The sequence below is a fragment of the Brassica napus genome, chromosome C2 (genome assembly GCF_020379485.1).
Source record: "Brassica napus cultivar Da-Ae chromosome C2, Da-Ae, whole genome shotgun sequence".
In the NCBI taxonomy this organism is placed as follows: Eukaryota; Viridiplantae; Streptophyta; class Magnoliopsida; order Brassicales; family Brassicaceae; genus Brassica; species Brassica napus.
In genome coordinates, this window is record NC_063445.1 from 684,055 (window position 1) to 706,375 (window position 22,321).

At 38.2% G+C, this 22,321-nt stretch overlaps 4 protein-coding genes across 5 annotated transcripts; 2 read left to right on the top strand and 2 right to left on the bottom strand.

Annotated features, from left to right (window-relative positions):
- The first annotated feature begins 1,819 nt into the window (after positions 1–1,819).
- LOC106424024 lies at positions 1,820–5,130 on the top strand. Its single transcript, XM_013864761.3, has 2 exons — positions 1,820–4,598; positions 4,698–5,130. Exons 1-2 carry the CDS (start codon positions 2,618–2,620, stop codon positions 5,000–5,002), a joined length of 2,286 nt encoding a protein of 761 aa, XP_013720215.1. The 5' UTR covers positions 1,820–2,617; the 3' UTR covers positions 5,003–5,130.
- Positions 5,131–6,559: 1,429 nt separating this feature from the next.
- On the bottom strand, positions 6,560–10,372 carry LOC106424044. Of its 2 annotated transcripts, XM_022697677.2 has the most exons (4): positions 9,857–10,372; positions 8,786–9,654; positions 8,108–8,704; positions 6,560–7,824 (listed from the first exon to the last, which is right to left on the bottom strand). In XM_022697677.2, the coding sequence occupies exons 2-4, from the start codon at positions 9,650–9,652 to the stop codon at positions 7,294–7,296; spliced, it is 1,995 nt and encodes a 664-aa protein (XP_022553398.1). In that variant the 5' UTR covers positions 9,653–9,654; positions 9,857–10,372; the 3' UTR covers positions 6,560–7,293. The 2 variants fall into 2 exon arrangements, with proteins under 2 accessions (XP_022553398.1, XP_048602635.1); XM_048746678.1 differs by lacking the exon at positions 9,857–10,372 and having other exon boundaries at positions 8,786–9,773.
- An 800-nt stretch (positions 10,373–11,172) lies between these two features.
- LOC106424066 (uncharacterized acetyltransferase At3g50280) lies at positions 11,173–13,176 on the top strand. The gene has a single exon (XM_013864806.3). It carries the CDS (start codon positions 11,326–11,328, stop codon positions 12,901–12,903), a length of 1,578 nt encoding a protein of 525 aa, XP_013720260.1. The 5' UTR covers positions 11,173–11,325; the 3' UTR covers positions 12,904–13,176.
- Positions 13,177–18,092: 4,916 nt separating this feature from the next.
- On the bottom strand, positions 18,093–21,007 carry LOC106424033 (uncharacterized protein DDB_G0271670). The gene is made up of 5 exons (XM_013864769.3): positions 20,537–21,007; positions 20,332–20,449; positions 19,692–19,782; positions 18,587–19,612; positions 18,093–18,506 (listed from the first exon to the last, which is right to left on the bottom strand). The coding sequence occupies exons 1-5, from the start codon at positions 20,712–20,714 to the stop codon at positions 18,309–18,311; spliced, it is 1,611 nt and encodes a 536-aa protein (XP_013720223.2). The 5' UTR covers positions 20,715–21,007; the 3' UTR covers positions 18,093–18,308.
- Positions 21,008–22,321: the final 1,314 nt, after the last annotated feature.

Here is a 22,321-nt window from a genome sequence, read left to right on the forward strand (position 1 = left end):
AATATAGTTTATAAAAATAAACAGCACACTATAATTATATTTTTATATATTATTTTGTAGTGTTTTATATTAGCATCTAAGTATATGTTAATTATTCATTCCAGAAATTAATTGGACTGTATTAACATAGTATGAATTTAAACATTTACAGATCAGTAATATCTCAGTTTTGTGCTATATAATTCTGAAACTCTATACTTTGCATCAATCCTATAAAATCAGAATATTTGTGAATTTATTATATTTTCTAATTTCTCAACTATATATATACTCTCTCTATTCCTTAATATTACATATTTTAGAAAAAAAATTTGTTTTAAAAAGATCTATTTTTTACATTTTCAAGACATGTTTTATTAACTAATTACAAATTTCAAAAAACTTAATTGCATTTACTGAATTTTTATTGGCTTAAAATTATGGAACAAAGATAAACACAAATTTTTTTTGCAAATTTAATATATTTTATTAAAATATGTGAAAAAACTAGAATATATAACATTAAAAAACATAGGGAGTATTATATTATATTTAGTGATCGATATTTGAGAGTAGTAGTACCAATCGTTTCCTCATTGTCTTTGTTGTTCGTCATACTTTCTCTCATTATTAATCACCATATGAAGCGATTATAGCTAATTGTTGCTATCAGATGCGAATCAGGTATGAGACTAAACAATGATTTACAAAAAAAAAGGATAGCTTCCTGAAAATGCAGATGAATGATTTATTTCTTTAAAAACAATAATTGTTACAATTATAGTAGTTGGAGTGTGGAAATTATGAAATTCCTTTATCGTAGTTGGGGAAGGAATAATTAATGATCATGTTAGCTAATAATGGACTATCTGATAATCGAGTCATTAAATGCTTTTATTCTTTCATAAAATTACCAACTAATCAATACGAAAGTCACAGCGCGCATTTTGTGTCGCATTATATCAAATATAATTCCTCTATGTGTATTTTACTGTTATATTTAATGTCTTTCTCTATTGAAAAGACATCATACATATCCAAATCGATTATCTTAGCAAGGTGCGTATAAGTTAATGGAAAGTATCAGATTATATTTCTCATTACACATTAAGTCAATATTTATTGCAATACAAATGATCAAACTAACTGAAAATGAAAAGGGATGGATAATTAGAAAAAAAAGATGTAAAACTATAAGATAAAGTAATTACTATAGTTATGCAAAAAAATAAAATAATTAGATGTTTTCAAATTATTCTAAAACATTTATACACAGAGTGAATATCTAGAAGAAAACACTTAACAAACAACTTTTATTTATTATTGACATCGGGAAAACAGAGTTTATGTTTCCCATACAATTAATCTCGGGATCTACAAAACAAGCGAAAAGGCAAGCTTCGTTAGTTTCCTATGAGATTTATGGTGTCAGAACTCAGAAATATTAGATTTTTTTCTGATCGACTTTCTCATTTGATTATTATGAACAATTAACAAAAGGAATAGAAAACAGAAGAGTAGGTTTTAACGTTCCATCTGTTTCCCACGGAGGCTATCTGTCCTTTCTTCTCCTTCCGACAAAACACGTCCTCGTTGTTTTTTTTTTCTTTTCCAAATAAATAAGAGGTTTAGATGTGATATAGTACAAATATATATATTCTCAATTTCTGTACCAATATATTCCATATTTATTATAATATTTTTTCTAAATATTGGACATTTTATTGAATTCGAAACAAATATATAACAGTGTTTATATAAATTAAGCTAAACTAATCAGCTAGCTTGTACTCTATTTCAAGATAACAGGTCTAAAAACTGACGAGAAAAGTTAGAAATATAATTGTAAAAAATCTTTACGAGTCCATTAGCTCAAGATAATAATTAGGGAAAATTGGAAAAATGGGACACTTTGAACTTTTATTTGTCACAATAGGATTTCTGATATTTTGGACAATTCTGGACATATTTTACCCTTTTTTAATAGAAAAAATAGTAAACTGAATTTTAAAAATGTTAAAAAATATCAAAACTATTGGAAACATAAGTATGACAATATATATGTTTAAATTGTTTTTTTTTTTAAAATGAATCATATTTTATTTCATCTTCTAGCTACAGTTATAATACTCATTCTGGTCATCTACTTAGTCTAGAATTCGGCTACTAATGTTTATACATAGATATATCTTTGGTATACAACGTAACCTATCTTTTCTTATATATTCTAACCAAAGCTAGGTTACGTTACGTTATAATCAAGAAAGATGTCTTTCTTATACCTTTAGCTTGGTTACGACATGTAGCCACAATGCGTTGATATACCCTATCTATATTTGGAGCCATGATGTGGTCTGCCTTTTACCTTATGTGGCGCCTAGGGAAGAATATGTTTCACATCTACTCTACTGTGTTCTGACTTACATAGGTTATACATTCTACAGGAAATCCGAAAAATATGGAAACTTCCATAATCGGTTAAAGATGTTTCCTAAATCTAAACTAAATCTTCCCTAAATATCTCCAAGAATATTTTCTCCCACGTTTTTCTCCTTCTCCCACGATCTTTTGTCGTCGTTCTTTGTGTTTCTCTCTTCTTCATCGACATAATCATCTCTCTTTTCTCTATCAATACAACATGGTTCTAATCTATGTCAAATCGGGTGAATGGATGTGTAGTCGCGGTGATGACTGGAGTTTCGTGGTAGACAAAGAAAGGCGTGGTCGAATGGTAACATTAGCAACTACTACTACGTTGAAGCAGCTCAAGATAATGGTGTGTGAGGATTATGGGGTGGACCATAATGCCATTAATGCCGAGTTCAGTTATTCGTTGTTGAATCAAAAAGGGAATCCTCCTATTATTATCACCAATGATCGGCAAGCATCTAATTTTGTGGGCTATGCAAAGAGGGAATCGTCTACTACCTTGTGTGTGATGTTCTCTGTTTCCGGTGTAAATCAAAAGGAACGAGTCAATATCGATTTGAATAAGGAGCCTTGCGATTCAAGTAATGTTGAGGATGAAGAAGTTCCTGAGATAAATCGAGCAGAGTTTGTCAAGCCGTCAAAGGAGTCTTTTGTTAAAAGAACGAATCATGTCGCTGCAGATGGTTGCGGTCCTTTAAGGAGTGAAAACATTGAACTTTTTCAAAACAATGGAGACAGTGATAAGGATGGTCGAGCTTGGAGAGGAGACTTCGTGAAGAAGGATCAAATTTTCACAAGTAAAGGGGTTCTGAAGGCAACAATGGAAATTTTAGCGATGAAGAATAATTTCGATTACACTGTTATCAAATCCACGAGAAAATGGTGGTATATTCGATGTAAAGATGCATTGTGCAACTGGACTGTGCGTGCAGAAGGAATAGATGGGTCTACATATTTCATGATCAACCAATGTGATGGAAGACATTCATGTGCTCCTTCAAAGAAAAGGAAATTCGGAAAAACAGCATCAGCAAGAACAATTGGGACTCTGATACAACATCGATTTGATGATGCAAACGATGGCCCAAAACCGAATGACATCATTCAATTTATGAGAATGGAGCATAGTTGTGAGATTACTTATTGGCACGCTTGGGAAGCTCGTGAGTTTGCTATTGCAGCTGCTAGAGGTATACCAGATCGCAGTTACTCTAAAATACCAGCATATCTGCATATGATTAAAGAAGCAAATCCTGGTACGCATACGCACTATGAAACTAATGAGAAGGGAAGATTCATGTATCTATTTATGTCATTTGGGCAATCAGTTAGAGGATTCTACAATGCAATGCGAAGGGTGATTGTTGTTGACGGAACTTTTCTGAAAAATAAATACAAAGGGACACTTCTTGTTGCTACTGCTGTAGATGGTAACTCTAATTTGTATCCGATTGCATTTGGGGTTGTTGATTCAGAGAATGACGATTCTTGGGGGTGGTTCTTCAGACAGTTGAAAGTGGTTATTGCTGATTGTCAAGACCTAGCTTTTGTCTCAGATAGAAATGCGTCTATTTCTAAAGCTATTGGGACTGTCTACCCTCGATCAGCACATGGAATTTGCATTCATCACTTATTGACCAATGTGGTCTCATTTTTCAAGACAAAAGGATTGACTGCGTTGGTAGAAAAGGCTTCACGGGCATATAGATACACTGAATTTCAAGAACGTATCACCGAAATTTTTGATATGAGTCCTGAGCTTGGAAGATATCTACGGGAGGCTGATGTGCGCAAATGGGCTCGTTCTCTCTTCCCTGGTTCCAGGTATGACATTAGGACCACGAACCCTGCAGAGTCTATAAATTCAGTTCTTAGAATACCTAGAGAATATCCGGTTATTCCTTTGCTTGATAGTATAAGAGAACTGTTGACTCGATGGTTCTATGAGCGTCGCTTGTTAAGCTCAAAGCATCTAGATCCTTTAACCGCTAAGGTGGAGAGAAAGATTGATAGGAGAATTGTGAAGGCAAAAGGATTCCAGGTTTACAAGGTTGACAACTTCAGATCGGTTGTAAAAGGAGACATATATGATTGTCATGTTGATTTGGAAAGAAGAACATGCACATGTGGTAAGTATGATATAGGAAAAATTCCTTGCCGACACGCCATTCCTGCAATTTATTCACGAGGTATGGAAGTATAAACACATGAATACTTGAGAATTATTTATTTTCGGGATTTTCATCATATAGACTTCATATTGATCAAGTTTTTTTTGAGATTGACAGGTATGGAAGTGCACAGATTCACTGACGCCTTATACAGCACTGCAGCGTGGAGAACCGCCTATGCAGATTCCATTAATCCAATAGCAGTTGTAGAGTCAGAATGGAATGTCCCTGCTGAGGTTAAACTTGCAAAGGTTTTACCACCAAAGACAAGAAAGAGTGCTGGTCGACCAGTAAAGAGAAGGTATGAATCAGTAGAAGACAAGATCGCATCTTCTCAAGGATCAAAGAAGAATAAAAAGCATAAGTGTAGCCGTTGTGGAACTGAAGGACACAAGAGAGGAACATGCGATTTACCCATCTAGTTTGTTATGTGTCTGCATCTGTCTCTGTTTTTTTCTTTATTGCTTTTGAAACAATTTGATCTTCTGTTTAAGAACCTATTTGACAATTTGGTATTTGCTAAACTATAGAGACAAATCGATTTATTCTAGTAACAATCAAAGTAATTGCAAAATAATTCGTTTCAGTAGATGATGATCACCTCGAAATAACAAGAAACATGGTCTTAACTTCTTTGAAAATAAGAAACAACAAGTTGAGGAAGCACATAAAAGTAGTTGAACATCATGCATAGATATGGTACAAGAAGACCATCACCAAACAACACACAAACAAAGCTTTTATGCCCCTAAGTTCCCTAATGCATTCCAAGGTCTTCTCTTCGCAATGGCACATTGCATCTTCCATCTCTTGAATTCTACTCTCATGGCGTGTCATCATGGCCTCACCAGCTCTCACTGATTTCTGAAACTCGGAATTGTCAACGAGTAACACGTCAAACAGGTCTTGGAAGTCTTCAATCTCCTCAACAACTGACTTGTCAGTCCATTTGAACAAGTGGGTTTTGTCCTTCATCAGTAACATCCAATACACAATTAGATTGACTAATTCTACTCTCATCGGACAACAACGAGACAGTTATATGATAACATGACTAACCTTTTGAGATCCCAAAGGACAACAATGAAATAATCTTCCCGGATTTTGAATTGTTTTTGAAGTGAAACGATTCACTGCCTCACCGCAATTGCATCTTGTGGGAATTCCCCGTTGTTTCGCGAGGCGATCTCTTGTAGTGGATGAAGAATTTACTGAAGACATGAGGGAGTCGATCTCCAAATTTTCGCCGCTGCAATCTCTCTGTCGAGGAAGAATGAGGAAGAAAAGAGATTAGGTCAAAAAAATAACCAAAACTACGTCGTTTCATACTCCCAGAACGCGTATTCTAGCTAAGGCAGAGCAGAAAAAAATCATTTTGAATTTATCGATAACACCACAAGAACTTTGTCTTTGAACCCTCTAAATTAGTGTTTAAACATCTATCAAACATAGTGGACGGACGTACTTAGATAGTGACCAATGTACAAAAATAATCAATAAATAGGTGTGTGTTTGAGGCGTTGGATTAATTTGTATTTGGTTTTAGTTAAGGGTTTGGTTAGAGTATGTCTACGGTTATGGTTTTAGAGTTTATTTAGGGTTAAGGGTTTGACTATGAATTACAGATTTAGGGTTTGTTTAGGGTATGATTAAGAATCATGATTGTATTATGGTTTTAGGGTTTGGTTAGGGTATGTCTATGGTTATGGTTTAAGTTAAGGGTTTGGTTAGGGTATGTCTATGGTTATGGTTTTAGTTAAGGGTTTGTTTAGGGTTTGGGTCCTCAGTTTTTATGATTTTGTTCTTTATAGGGTTGTTTCATAATTTATACAAAATCAAAGCTAGAGTTGTTTCTTAATTCAAATCAAATACCAAAGCCAAAGTTGTTTTCTAATTCTAACAAACCAAACTACTAAAATCACAGTTAATCAATCATCCTCCAGGTCAAAGACCTCAGACCTCTCCCATGGTGAAGGCACATATCGTGTCATAACCTCAGCAAAGATGGGGTCGTGTGCAGCCTCCCATAAGTCCACTCCAATCTTCTGTCTACAACCCATAATGATTTCATCATCCACTAAACTGACGTCAAGACCAAGCAGCGAGCATTCCAAGTGCTTCAAAGCGTATGCACCGCAATCACAACAACTTTTATTCAATCTCAACTTCATAGGCACATCCACGATAGAATATGATGAGAGGAGTAGCTGCTTCTGTCTTTCTTGTGGTGCAACGGACTTCACAATCCTAGGAATGATAGCAGCAAACTTCTCAACGTACTGTCTGTTCTTTCCCCGACCGCAATCAAAGACTTCTACTTTTCTTTCAATGATGTTTACACAGACACCAACCCAGTGATTACCTGCGTTCGTGTCCACAAAAATTTGTAAACGAAGAAATGTATACTAGGATGTAAAAAGAACTGAATGGTTACCATTTACAAACAGAGGAAAGTAGAGTCGATCAACATCAACACCCCAAACTAGATCAGTCCGCCCATGAGATGGAAGCTCTCCTCTGCCGTACCCAAGAAGGAAATCAGGCAATTGATAGGCTTTTTTGTTTGGTAAAAACTTCTTGTATGCAGCGTCTACTTGGAGGCAAAACATAGCACTCATGAAAGCAACACGCCGAGGGGCCCAACGATTCAATGTAGTGTTCACACGCCATATAAACATAACCGCATCCATCTCCTAAAAATTTACAATGAAAGTTAAGTAATATAGCATATAAGAAGTGTTAGGAAGATAAATTCACTAAAGGTTAGTACAAGATTCATTACCTCGTTTCCAAGCCATTTTCCAGCACTTACTACTCTTGTAGCTACAGACAAATTAAAGCATGTAGGACCAATTGTTAAAGGTATAGGCTTTAATGCCCATTCCGTGAATCCTTTCCATGACTCTTCGGAGATATAATAAAGTGACGCCTGCGGAGAAGCATCTTCTGGCAATGGTGAATCGCTAAGCTGAAGTCCATGACCTTTTCTTTTGCACCATTTCTCCCACTGTGACGGCGGTGGAGCTGTATTCATCTCTGTCTTTTCTTTCTTTACTGGATTATCCACTGAACCTCGGACCGAAGTCATTGGAGTCCACCAGTCTTCTTCTTTTTTGTCCTGAGATGGATCAAAGCCTGGCACATACGACGTCTGAGAAAGCCCTTCAACCCCTTGTGTACCTATCCCGCGACCCAAATCATCTGCTTCACTATAATTCACATCGAATGTAGTCTCGGAACCATCCTGTTATTTCATGACAAATAAGCAATAATTGAGATACCAAAATACATTATCATTAATAATTATTTTACATAAAAGTTCCAGACCATTACATAAGTTCAAACAAGACACTTACAAACCAAGAACACTTACACACCAAGCACACATACAAACCGAGACCTTATAAAGTACAACAAAATTCAGGCCGATAACTTAGATGCCAATAAAACAAACAGACACGCAAACCACGAACTTAAACAAGACAAAATAACATTGAAGAGGATGGTGAAGACTAGTGTTTGTTTACCCCGCGTGTGGACCTCCTCAACGGTGCCTGGCTCGTCGATGGCTTTGTCGGTGAAGGCTCTCCAAGCTCAACTTCAACGCTGGCTTCCTTACGTGATTGTTTAAGCTCTGTCCGCATCTGCTCAAATGTCTCGGCCATCTGTTTCTGTATCCTTTGTTCCATTCCAGAGAAGTTGTGCTCAAACAACTGTGTCATAAAAGCCTTCATGTCTTCATTAAAAGGAGCTTGCTTTGCGCCACTTGCGAGAACCTTATGCTTTCTCTTCTCCATACCACGATCGGGAAGCCTCTTTTTACCCCTCTTTGATCTAGAACCAACGTTTTTTGATCCTTTCGGAGTCTGAAAGTCGTCATCACTCTCGGCTGCTTCAACATTCACGCTTGCTTCATCATTCACAGCTGATTCGTCATCGAGAGATAAAGAAATCACTTCATTTTCTTCAGTTTCCCAAACATGCTCACTAAAATCATGCCCCTTCTTTATCATCTCCATCAGAACCTTGATTCTGTCATCCTCCACATCATCATCTCTGCGAAACGCCTGAGCTTTGACAACATCATAATTTCCTGTCCATGAGATGTATGGGTAGATGTCATCCTACACAAGACAGGGAAATACAGTTAGATACTAACTACTCATTTCAAACCGGAAAGAGTCGTCATAAATAGATAAAATTACCTTGGGTGTAATAATCTCCTCCAAGCGAATGATCTCCTCATATGACACCTTCGCAGCTCCCATCCAGTTTATGCATCTAGGACCGTCCTTGAAACCCTTATCCAGCTTTTTTCCACAAAGCTTCCCGATTTTTGGCACCGCTTCCATTGCCCAAATCTGCAAGGCGTATGAGAAGCCATCCAAGACATAGCTAGTGGTCTTTTCCTTCAGTTGGGAACGATTTTTGGCTATGGATTTGCAGAGAAGGTCATAAGCAGCAACTCCCCAAGGATACCTTCGAACTCTGTCAAGATCCATGACCACCGCGATGTACTTCAGGGGGATATTAGCCTTCTCATCTCTCGCCAATACCACACAAAGAATGATCGCCAAGTAGATAAGACGTATGCGATCTGCATTCTTCCATTTCTTTACAGCTTCCTTGTCCTTAGTCCACAGGTTGAAGAGTGTAATTGTTCCATCTTTTCTCCTCAAAACCTTGCTCCAGAAACCACCATCATATTTCCACTCTTCAAACTCCTCAATCGAAATGTGAGTATCGCATTCAAACCCGGTTACGGCGTGGAACTCTTGCAATGAGAATCGAAGCGGTCTCCTCGCAAAGACAAACCATAGCTCGTGCTGTAAGAAAGTCACCAGCTCCCTACACAAGAAGCTGTGTATCACCCTCGCAGAGTATCCAAGACCATTCTCATGGAGCTTAAAAATCTGATGAAAAACCGGGTCTTTCTTCACGACATCCAACTCCTTTGGCAGCCACGCTTGGAACTTTCGGATTATGTAGTCGATCCTGCAGTTGTTGTTGATCTGAGTAACTCGGGGCTCCTCGCCCTCCTTAAAAAGCCTCTTCGGTAGCTCCTCAGACATAGCTACAAACCGTGACAAAATTATTAGTTCAACATGTAAAGGTTTCAATATCATCACACATGTAAAGGTTTCAATAATATCAACCAATCCGTGAAACAAAATTATTTTAAGAAACACGGCAAATCATTTAAAAAAAAATCAAGCTTTAATGGAAGAACACTTCGATTTCGTTTAATATGAGAATCTATAGATGAAATCCAATACCTTCTGTGAAGAATTGTGAGATTGAGAGGCGAAATTGATGGAAGAACACTTCGAAAATCGATTTGACCCGACGAAGAGGAAGAACGATTCGCAGCCGTTGTGTCTTCAGTGAGATCGAAAAGGATGGTGACGGAGACGAGAGTAGAGACCACGGGCTGATGAAACACCGACGAAGAACAGAGCTTCTCACCGTTGAACCCTAAATCGCCGTGGGAGAGCGACGAGTCTACGACGGAGAAGACAAAGAGAAAGGGGAATTAGGTTTGCGGCATCCCGCGTCTCCTTTTTTCCCATTTAGTGTTTTTTTTATTTTTTAATTTTTATAGATTTTAATTTTAACATTAAAATCTATTACGAAAATTATTATAATTTATAATTTAAATTCAACATAATTGGTAAATTAAGGGTACTTTGGTATTTTACAAGATCTAAAATCCTATTTTCCTAAAATATCTTCTAGAAATCCTAATGTGACAAATCCAAGTTCAAAGTGTCCTATTTATCCAATTTTCCCTAATAATTAAGGGTATAATTAGGTAAATAATGAAGTAGTAGTATGTGTCTCCTTATTTGTGCCATTTAAAATAATTATAGAATACTTAAATTACTTGTTCATGCATAGTGGCATGTAATGAATGTAATTTTGTTGACACTAATTAGTAAATAAATTGGCATGTCTCGTTACAATTGGAAAACAATTTAACTTTCATAAGAACAAAAGGTTATAATAATTAGAAATGTTAAAGTGATCTTTCACAGCTGGACATAGGTATTATAATCCCCACAGAAGCTATGTTGGTTTTGATTCAATCTAATAAAAACTGATTTCGGGATTAATCATTGAATTTGCATGAGATCTCTTAACTACTTAACTAGTAGGAGTATTTTTTTGTTGCCAGCATGTGTGTTCCTAGTCATAGATAAAATAAATCAGGATATTACATGTTCATAATTAGAGTCAATACAGATAAACAATAATATAGGACAAAATTAAATATATAGTTTACCTTTATATATGTAACTACAGTATATTTCAGGACAGTCGCATTTCTTCAATCTTATAATTAGCTCTCGTAGAAAAAACTCATGATAATAAGATATAAAAAATATAGTAAAAGTATTTAAATCTTGGTTCAGTACTGTTCATTAGTTTACCATAATAAAAAACTATAAAAACAAGATACTATATACGAGTTCTAAAAAAAAGTTACTATATATATATTATAGATTCTTAACTTATATCTCCCTGTAATTTTTGATCAACTGCATAGTGAAATGTAATACTCAATCTAATTGGCCTTGAACGCACAGTTTAGCTAATCGGGACAAGCATGCATGATTGATGTGAATAATGTTAATTTTTGTTTGTTTACAAGTTAAATAAGTATAACCATATGAATACTGCAGATATAAGAGTGATATAATAAGAATTTAAATAACTCGACAAAAGTTAGTAACCACTCAAGTTCATGAATCCAACCATTGCTCCGACAAGACCACTATATAAACCCCCTTGCTCCCATGACTCTTCTCCTCACCAATACGGCAATTACCACAGCTCCCAAATCAATATCTTCTTTTACATATTTTGTTTCTTTCTTTACAAAATGCCTTCTTGTTCGGTAACAGAAATCTCGAAATGCATTGTGTATCCGGAGAAGAGGTCCACCGTGGCCGATCTCCGTCTCTCCGTCTCCGATCTCCCTATGCTCTCATGCCATTACATTCAGAAGGGCGTGCTCCTCAGTCGCCCTCCTCCTTCCTTCTCCTTCGACGACCTTGTCTCCTCTCTCCGCCGTTCACTCTCCTCCACCCTCTCTCTTTTCCCTGCCTTAGCCGGCCGTTTCTCCACCAGTCCCTCCGGTCACATCTACATCACCTGCAACGACTCCGGAGTTGAATTCGTCGCTGCTTCCGCCAAACACATCACCGTCTCCGACGTTCTCTCTCCCGGTAAAGACGTTCCTCTTCTCGTCCGCGAGTTTTTCGTTTTCGAGCGCCTCGTCAGCTACAACGGCCACCATAAGCCTCTCTCCGCCGTCCAAGTGACGGAGCTAGACGACGGCGTCTTCATCGGATGCACCGTTAATCATTCCGTTACTGATGGAACTTCCTTCTGGCACTTCTTCAACACCTTCGCTGACGCCACCAGCGGCGCTTGCAAGATCAAACACCTTCCTGATTTCTCCCGAAACACCGTCTTCGACTCCCCCGCCGTTCTCCCGGTCCCTCCCGGTGGTCCACGTGTAACCTTCGACGCGGATCAGCCTCTCCGGGAGAGAGTTTTTCATTTCAGCAGAGAAGCGATTTTGAAATTAAAACAGAGGACTAACAGCAAAGTCAACGGAATCGAGACGGTCGTTAACACAGAAGAGATACTCGGGAAGGTAAGCAACGACGGGATGATAACTAACGGTAATGGTAACGGTAACGGGAAGATAACGAAAAAGAAGAGCTACGATCGAACGGCTGAGATTTCGTCGTTCCAATCTCTCAGTGCTCAGCTATGGCGATCCGTGACGCGAGCGAGGAACCTCGATCCGAGCAAGACGACGACGTTTCGGATGGCGGTTAACTGCCGCCACAGGCTTGAGCCTAAGATGGATCCTTACTACTTCGGAAACGCGATACAGAGCATACCGACGATGGCCTCCGCGGGAGATGTGCTCACGAAAGATCTCCGATGGTCCGCCGGTCAGCTTCACAGGAACGTGGTGGCGCACGACGACGCGACGGTCCGCAGCGGGATAGCCGATTGGGAGAGCAATCCGAGGCTGTTCCCTTTGGGAAATGCAGACGGCGCTTCGATCACGATGGGGAGCTCGCCGAGATTCCCGATGTACGACAACGATTTCGGATGGGGAAAGCCGTTGGCGGTGAGGAGCGGCGGAGCGAACAAATTCGACGGGAAGATCTCGGCGTTTCCGGGGAGAGAAGGGAACGGAAGCGTAGATCTGGAAGTGGTTCTGGCGCCGGAAACCATGGCTGGGATCGAGAACGATCCCGAGTTTATGCAATACGTATCTGAAGTCAGTTACGGCTGCTGAAAACGACGGCGTTTCAGGCTATCTAAAGCGGATGGAGGTTACTCGATGGCATGGCACTTTGAACGGTTGAGATTTATTTTATCTACAATATTTAGATATTTCAATTGCGAAACGACGGCGCGGTTGATAAAGTCATTCTGGTCTTTGTTTGTTTCCTTCTTCACTGGTCACGTTCTTAATGTGCTAATACATGTACAAAATCCCATCTTTTTCAATTCGATAATGCAACTTTTTTCTGTAATCATAAATCTTTAATAAAGTGTTGGAAACTTATTCCTTGATTTTTGTAGGATGATACTGCTATATAATAAAAAAATCCCCCGTAAATAATTGACTTATGACTGTTTCAATGGTGTATTGTTAGGTGTCAAAAAGACGATTTGTAATGGGATCCAGCTCGTATGTTGTTGGATAAGCTTGAGATATAAGTTTCCTTTTCCTATTTGAAGTTATGATTATCTTTAGGATTAGGAGATATGATAATACTAAGTGATTTAGGATTTATTTAAGTCCTATATATATGGATGCAATGTGTGATGCATAAATGTGTGATTAAGATTTGTGATTGAGAACTTTGTGATTGAATAAGAGAAGGACTTCTTATTATTGTGATTCTATATTTGGTATCAGAGCCAAACAACTTTGAAGCTTACAAACAGCAACAATGGGAGATGGCAAAAGCGATATCGTGTTACACCAAGACGGCCGACCTACCTCCGTCAAATTTCCGATGCTAACTTCATCAAATTATACCGTTTGGGCAATGAGAATGAAGATAGCTCTTAAAGTCAGCGAAGTATGGGAAACCATAGACCCCGGAACCAAAGATGAGAAGAAAAACAATATGGCTATTGCGTTTTTGTTCCAGTCTATACCAGAAGCCCTGGTGTTACAAGTTGGCGACATTGATACATCAAAGGCGGTTTGGGAGGCAATAAAGGCGAGACATGTCGGAGCTGAGCGAGTGAAAGAAGCTAGGTTACAAACCTTAATGGCTGAGTTTGATAGAATCAAGATGAAAGATGGAGATACAATAGATACATTCTCGGGAAAATTATCTGAAATAGCGTCCAAGTCTGCCTCCTTAGGAGAAATAATTGAAGAATCTAAACTTGTGAAAAAATTTCTAAAGAGCTTACCAAGGAAAAAGTACATTCATATGGTTGCTTCCCTTGAACAAGTTCTGGATCTTAATACCACAAGCTATGAAGATATAGTTGGTAGACTAAAGGCGTACGAAGAAAGAATAGCTGAAGAAGAAGAAGAAGATATCGATGATGAAACAGGGAAACTGATGTACGCCAATGCAGGCTCAAATCATGAGAACTACCATAGCCGTGGACGAGGTCGTGGTGGCAGATCGAACTGGAGAGGACGAAGTCGCGGTCGTGGGTCCTTCCAACAACAAAGAGATGCTTATAGGCAAGGAAGAGTCGGAGGAGATGCTTCACACATCACGTGTTTCAGTTGTGACAAACTTGGACATTACGCTACCGACTGTCCAGATAAGATATTGAAACTACAAGAGACTGTCGAAGGGAATGAGAAGAAGGACGAAGAGACTCAAGAAGCGGATGCTCTGATGATGAACGAGGTCGTCTATTTGAATGAGAAGAATGTGAACCCTAAGACCTTTGATACCGAATCAGATGCTAAGAATGTATGGTATTTAGACAATGGCGCTAGTAACCACATGAGTGGGAACCGCATGTTCTTCTTCGAGCTTGACGATACCATCACTGGGAAGGTACGTTTTGGAGATGATTCACGGATCGATATAATGGGAAAAGGCTCAATACGTTTCATTGTTGATGGAGGGAAGAAAATTTTGAAAGATGTCTACTATATACCGGCGTTACGAAGCAACATCATCAGTTTAGGACAAGCCACCGAAGCAGGCTGTGAGGTTAATATGAAGGATAACACGCTCAAGTTGGTCGACAAGCATGGATTACTAATGGTTAAAACAACAAGGGCTCAAAATCGCTTATACAAAGTCATGCTACAGGCAGATCATATTGAATGTTTGCAGATATCGACGTATGCGGAGTCTACTTTGTGGCACGCACGGTTAGGACATATCAACAAAGAGACCATGAGGCAAATGGTTAAGAAAGAACTCGTAACAGGCGTGCCCGAAGTCAAGTGCAACACTGAAGCTTGCGTTTCATGTCTGAAGGGAAAACAAACCAGGAAACCCTTCCCACAAGCAACTGTTTTTCGAGCATCAAAACCTCTCGAATTGATTCACGCAGACCTCTGTGGACCTATCACACCACCAACACCAGCTCACAAGAGGTACATCTTTGTTCTTATCGACGATTATTCACGATACATGTGGACAATTCTGATCAAAGAAAAAAGTGAAGCACTTGAAAAATTTAAAATCTTCAAACTGCGTGCTGAGCAAGAAACAAAATCAGAGTTAAAGACGCTACGAACAGATAGAGGAGGTGAATTCGTGTCTCATGAATTTCAGTCCTATTGTGACAAGTTCGGAATCAGTCGTCACCTGACTGCACCGTATTCTCCTCAGCAAAACGGAGTAGTGGAAAGACGGAACAGAACGTTATTAGAGATGACAAGGAGTATCTTGAAACATATGAACATGCCGAATCATCTGTGGGGAGAAGCAATAAGGCATGCCACCTACTTGATTAACAGAGTTGCAACGAGATCGCTTGAAGGATTAACTCCATACGAAGCTTTGAGAAGTCAGAAGCCGAATTTATCACACTTAAAAGTGTTTGGGTGTATTTGCTACGCGAGAACTGAGAAGGCTGGTAGGAAGAAACTAGATGACAGGTCCAGAATTCTTGTCCACTTAGGAACAGAACCAGGATCCAAAGCTTACCGTCTTCTCGACCCTCAGAGCAAACGTATCATTGTGAGCCGTGACGTTGTGTTTGATGAAAGCAAGCAATGGTGCTGGACAGAGGAAGCAGTCGATAAGGAAGTTGGCGAGTTCACTATCGTCCAAAGACCTTGGAGTGATGTTACCACGAATGGTGAAGACGATGGTGATGGGAATGAAGATGATAATGAGCATGAGGAAGATGGTGTTAGTGAAGATGAAAATAGCGATGGAGTTATACCACTACGACGATCAACAAGAACATCTACAAGACCTGCATATCTTGATGATTACGTTCTCATGGCGGAAATAGAGGGTGAACGTTTTTTGATGTTAGTTAACGAGGAACCTTGGGACTACAATGAAGCTAAGGAGCTGCAGGTCTGGATAGATGCGTGCAAAGAGGAGATCAAGTCGATTGAAAAAAATAATACATGGGAACTGGTTGAACTGCCTAGAGGTGTTAAACCAATTGGCTTGAAGTGGGTATTTAAGGTTAAGCGCAATGCTGATGGTTCGATCAACAAATACAAAGCCCGTCTAGTAGCTAAAGGATACGTTCAGCGACATGGGGTGGACTATGATGAAGTGTTCGCTCCAGTGGCTCGTATTGAGACAATTAGATTGATTATCGCCTTGGCAGGATCACATGGATGGGAGATACACCATCTTGACGTTAAAACTGCATTCCTACACGGGGAGCTAAAGGAAGACGTGTTCGTCACTCAACCTGAAGGTTTTATTGTCGCTAGGGAAGAACACAAGGTATACAAGCTTCAAAAGGCTCTCTATGGATTACGACAAGCTCCTAGAGCTTGGAATATAAAGCTTAACCAGATACTTTGTGGATTGAAATTCAAACGATGTTCAAAGGAGCCGTCACTTTATCGGAAGGAAAGTAACCAAGAGCTACTTATTGTCGTAGTATATGTGGACGATCTTCTAGTTACTGGTTCCTCATTGAGTTCTATACTGAAGTTTAAGCAAGAGATGGCAGCGAAGTTTGAGATGAGTGATCTCGGTCTATTAACATACTATTTGGGAATTGAAGTGATGCAAGGTAAGAGTGGGATAGTACTCAAGCAAGATAGATACGCACAGAAAATCCTTCAAGAAGCTAAGATGGATTCTTGTAATCCTACTCATGTACCTATGGAGCTGAACGCAGCCTTCTCTAAGTCATCCGACGAAGAAAGGATTGATGAAAGGGAGTATCGTCGCGCCATTGGATGTCTCCGTTACTTATTACACACGCGACCGGACCTGTCCTTTAGCGTTGGTGTTCTCAGTAGGTATATGCAGGATCCTAGGACGTCCCATGGTGCTGCTCTGAAGCAAATACTAAGATACCTTCGTGGAACTTGCTCTCTCGGGCTTTACTACCCGCACGACAAAGGGACTGAACTGATGGGCTATAGCGACAGTTCTCATAATGTTGATATTGATGATGGTAAGAGTACGACCGGGCACATTTTCTATCTGGGTGAGTGTCCTATAACGTGGTGCTCAACTAAGCAAGAAATAGTGGCGTTGTCATCGTGTGAAGCTGAGTTCATGGCTGCAACAGAAGCAGCCAAACAGGCGATATGGCTGCAAGAGCTTCTTAGTGAAGCCATCGGAAAGGAAAGCAAAAGAGTGATGATCAAGGTGGATAACAAATCGGCCATAGCACTTAGCAAAAACCCCGTGTTCCATGGCCGAAGCAAGCATATTCACCGGAGATTTCACTTTATACGTGAATGTGTTGAGAATGAATTAGTTGAGGTCGATCATATCCCAGGAAGCAAACAGAAAGCGGATATTCTTACTAAGTCACTTGGAAGAATTAGATTCAAGGAGATGAGAGATCTTATTGGAGTTCAAAATGTGTGTGAAGACAAGTTCAAGCTTAAGGGGGAGAATGTTGTTGGATAAGCTTGAGATATAAGTTTCCTTTTCCTATTTGAAGTTATGATTATCTTTAGGATTAGGAGATATGATAATACTAAGTGATTTAGGATTTATTTAAGTCCTATATATATGGATGCAATGTGTGATGCATAAATGTGTGATTAAGATTTGTGATTGAGAACTTTGTGATTGAATAAGAGAAGGACTTCTTATTATTGTGATTCTATATCGTATTTGTAAATTGTCCACTTGTAAAAGAAGCCCAAAAGCGATTAATAGGCTTCTTGATAGACCTCATGTTACATTGTAACTCCACACACTGCTCTTTAAAAACATAGAGCACTTCTAATAATGGAGGTTCTACAGATTACAAAAATCTAGCTAATTCTCATTGTCAACAGAGTGTGTATCTTCATTATTGCCAAAATCTCTCTTTTTTAAATTGCAAAACAATGGTCGCTTAGCCAAAGTAAATAAATAAACAAAAAAAAAATCATTCCGCTCTAAACACTTAATCCTTAGGTAAACAAATGTACACAATACCAGGAAGTATATCTTTAGCCTCACCAAGAAACCACTCAAGAGCATTTATAGAGTTATTTTCTACTAAAACAGAAAGATAATATGCAAATGAAAAGAAGAAAATGATGTTGAGTTGACTCTAGTGGCTTATGTCGCTGAGATTATCATCGCTACCGTCCAAGCACAAGATGTTAACACTCGATGATTCCGAGCTCCCACTGCTGCTCACCGGACGCTTTCTCCTGGTCCCTGATGACCTCACACTGTACAATGAAGCTGCCGGTACATTTGTCGCTAGCTGTCGGAAGTTGCCTTTCATGCTCCCTTGTTTGATATCCTACAAACATTGGAAGCAAAGTATTAAATATCACTCATTAATTAATTTCAAAACGAAATAATCTAAATATATAACCGTACCATATGCCTCAAGGCCATATCGAAGGAGCTTTTAGATAGGTTTCTCCCAAACCCAACACCATCAGCTCCCGAACTCGACTTCCCAGCGTTGGAGCCGCCTTTTTCTGTCAGTCGCGGTGGAGCAAGTTTTCTCACGCTCACAACTCTCTCGACCATTTGAGCCCCCTTAGCTACAGGACTGATCAGCTCACCATCAGCATTGCTTGTCTTTGATCGTCCAGCTGGTCTGTTTGCGTTACTAATGGGAGCGCGGTTTCTAGAAGGTGAACAAGACTGCCTCCTTGCAACTGTGCGTTCTATGGACGATGATCTCGAACTAGACGCACCAAACGCTGTGGTTCTACGACTTGACGCCGTTTGTGGTCTGTCTGGTAACGTAGTCCTGAGATTTGATGGCGCTTCTAGAGAGAAACCAGGCATCTCGTAAGGTTCCCATGGCCGTGATCTCAATGTAGGTGAGGGAGCTGGTTTACATACTGGTTTAGTTGGTTTACTTCTCGATACAGTTAATGAACCTGTCGGAGTTGGTGGACGGCGAGTTGGAGTACTTGACCTAGACCCCGGTTTTGTACTTGGTGCCGAGATTGGCCTGATGATGGATCGTGTAGACGTGGCTGTACCGGTGGTGGCACGGGCAGTGGTTAAATTAGCACGTGAGGTTCCAGAGCTAGAAGGCCTTCTTGGTGGCGTAGAAGGTCTGCTCGTTGGTCTTACGGTGCTAGTAGAAGACGAGGTTAATGTGGCACGTGAAGTTCCAGAGCTAGAAGGCCTTCTGGTTGGCGTAGAAGGTCTGCTCGTTGGTCTTACGCTGCTAGTAGAGGACGAGGTTAAGTTAGCACGCGCACCTTTTGAGGTGACACGCGAAATCGGAGTCGTTGACCTTGTGGCTGGCGTTGTGGACCTTCTGGCTGGTGTAGAAGGTCTACTCGTTGACCTTGAGCTGTTAGAGGACGTGGGTCGTTTGAGCCCAATTGTTTGTTTTTTGGATGATGTTCTGTCCCTCTCTTCTTCACGACAACTCTCTAACTGTAGAAATAAAGAAATTATCGTAGAGTATAATGCACATATAAGCCAAAAATAATAGCGAAACATACCAAGTTCGTACCCGGGATTTAAGAGCCATCGTCAAGGTGGCATCGGGTGCATCGAGTTGGTTCACTGAGCTTTTACTCGGTGAGTCTGGTGGCGTAACCAGCCTGAACATTATTTTAAAAAAACCATGCATCAATAACAAAAGTACAAATTTCTTATGTTGATTCCCTTAATCATGACCCTTTTTGAAGCATGCATGCATGCATAATGAAACATTTGGCAAGGGCTTCCATATTTTTTCTAGATGAAGAACCAACTTGATAAAGATAAACTTTATAATATTTGATTAAAATGTTTTCATTGAGGTATGAAACACAACAAAAATTGATCTAAAGTCTTGTCTTCATGCTAACATTCTTTAACTTTTATTTACCTTAAAGCTCCTTTCCTGAAAAAAAATCTGGTCTTATAATACATATGTACGAACATTAAAACCATATTAGCTAGTGAGAAACTTTTAGACATCAGATTACGCCTAGCAAGGATGTATAAGAGTTTGATCAAGTCTACTATTTCGGTTGGATCTTTGATTTGTATTATCCTAAATCAGGAAAAGTATGTCACAAGGCAACTTTTCTGAAAACATGATCAGAATTATAACAAAGGATAAAAAGAAAAATCGTGACCTAGATGAAGAGTAAAGAAAACATTACCAATCGTAATCGGACTTCTCGTCTTCGGAGTACAAAAAATTATCGGCGGCAGTTCTCCGGGGTGGATATTGTTGAGACGACATGGATGTCGTATTACTCTTGCAATGATCTGAAAAATCTGCAAAAGACAGAACAAAGAGAAAATAAAAATCCGACTAACCCCATATTTAATACAGTTGTTGAGTATATATAAATGAACACAGACTCGTTAGAAGTGAAGCTTGGTGACTTTTCTCGAGACGACCTATCTCCAGGAACAAAACTAGCTCTTCATCTCTGTCTTGGGTCAACATGTTGGGACATGTTTTGAACGAAGGAAGAGAGTGGTGGAGGTGTTCTTTTCGTGTTTCTTTTTCTTTTTTATATAAGAACTTCAGATTCATGCCAAACAACCCTTCTTTTTGATGTATAAGTAATGGAGTTTTGGGTTGATTTATTCTTGTGAGCTTTTTCTATGTCAACGATTTTATTAGTATTTATGTATATTTTTGTCTTAGTCTCAACCAACAAAGTTTTTTACTTAATCTCTACCGATTTAATTAAAACTAGATATTTTATCCGTATTTAGAAAACACGAGAGATACTTTTTCGAAATAAACCAAATTTATATGATATAAATTTGTATTTTTAATTGTCTATCTACATTTAAATGTTACATATGAAGTGTAATATTCAATGTTCTGAAACTCGATCCGGACCCGCGATAAAACCAGTGATTCTATATGTAATCTGGTTTGATTTTCCAAAAAAAAATCACTATTTAATTTTTTTTTTATAAATTGCGCAAAAAAATCCCTAAAACCTAGAACGCAGCTACCAATTAAACCGATAGATGATCCATTATGTAATAAAATTTGACTTAAATTGTCATTTTAAAATATTCTATTTCATGAAAATATTTATATGAATGGTGGATATATTATGTATTAATATTCTAACTACATTATACATTTGTATTAATGTATGTTAAACTCTTTTTCATGATATATGGGAATCATTATAATTTTTTATCACTTTATTTAGTAAAACTTCACAATAATCTATAAATAAGTGGAATAACCACTATATAATCGCTATTTTCTTGAAAAATGGAGACAACAAAGGCTCCAAACCTCTTTGAACATCATTGTATGTTAATGCATGATGCAACTATACATTAAAACAATAATGTCAAATTTTTTAAAATTTTCTCAAAATCTACTGAAATATTAAGTTTTTGGTAAATGCTTTATATATTGAAACCTATAATTTTTAGCGTTATTTTAAAATTTCTAACCACATTATAAATCTGTATTAGTGTTATTTAAACTCTCTTTCATAGTACATTGGCATCTTTTTAATTTTATATCAATTAATTTTGTAAAACTTCATGTAATCTCTAAATTAGTGGACTAACCATTATAAAATCGTTATTTTCTAGAGAAACATAGACAAAAAAGGTTTCAAGCCTCTTTGACCATCATCATATGTTAGTTTAGGATGCAACTATGCATTAAAACAATATTTTTATATTTTTAATTTTTTTTTCAAAATCTATATATAAACTCATACTAAATATTGAGTTATACGTTAAACGCTCTATATACTGAAGACTAAATTTTTTACGTTAAACCATATTCTACGTTTGTATTAATGTATGTTAAACTATATTTTATGGTATATAGGAATCGTTATAATTTTTTATCAATTAATTTAGTAAAACTTCATAATAGTCCATAAATAGGTGAAATAACCACTATAGAATCACTATCTTCTTAAAAAACAGAGACAACAAAGGCTTCAAACATCTTTGAACGTCATCATATGTTAGTGCATGATGCAACTATGCATTAAAAAAATATTGTCAATTTTTTTGAAATTTTCTTAAAATCTATGTGTTAACCCCTACAAAAATATTGAGTTTTTTGGTAAATGCTTTATATACTAAAACCTATAATCTTTAGCGTTACTTTAAAACTTGTAACCACATTCTAAATTTATACTAATGTTA

What these genes read in the sequence shown, in the direction of transcription:
- LOC106424024 (XM_013864761.3), top strand. Translation starts at nt 2,618, where the DNA reads ATGGTTCTAATCTATGTCAAATCGGGTGAATGGATGTGTAGTCGCGGT. An exon ending in TCCTGCAATTTATTCACGAG is followed by an intron (nt 4,599 to 4,697) that starts GTATGGAAGTAT and finishes TGAGATTGACAG; the next exon opens with GTATGGAAGTGCACAGATTC.
- LOC106424066 (XM_013864806.3), top strand. Translation starts at nt 11,326, where the DNA reads ATGAATCCAACCATTGCTCCGACAAGACCACTATATAAACCCCCTTGC.
- LOC106424033 (XM_013864769.3), bottom strand. Translation starts at nt 20,714, where the DNA reads ATGAATCTGAAGTTCTTATATAAAAAAGAAAAAGAAACACGAAAAGAA. An exon ending in CGATGGCTCTTAAATCCCGG is followed by an intron (nt 19,613 to 19,691) that starts GTACGAACTTGG and finishes TTATTTCTACAG; the next exon opens with TTAGAGAGTTGTCGTGAAGA. An exon ending in ATATGGCCTTGAGGCATATG is followed by an intron (nt 18,507 to 18,586) that starts GTACGGTTATAT and finishes CAATGTTTGTAG; the next exon opens with GATATCAAACAAGGGAGCAT.
- LOC106424044 (XM_048746678.1), bottom strand. Translation starts at nt 9,706, where the DNA reads ATGATATTGAAACCTTTACATGTTGAACTAATAATTTTGTCACGGTTT. An exon ending in AGGAGATTATTACACCCAAG is followed by an intron (nt 8,705 to 8,785) that starts GTAATTTTATCT and finishes TGTCTTGTGTAG; the next exon opens with GATGACATCTACCCATACAT. An exon ending in TGAGGAGGTCCACACGCGGG is followed by an intron (nt 7,825 to 8,107) that starts GTAAACAAACAC and finishes ATGAAATAACAG; the next exon opens with GATGGTTCCGAGACTACATT.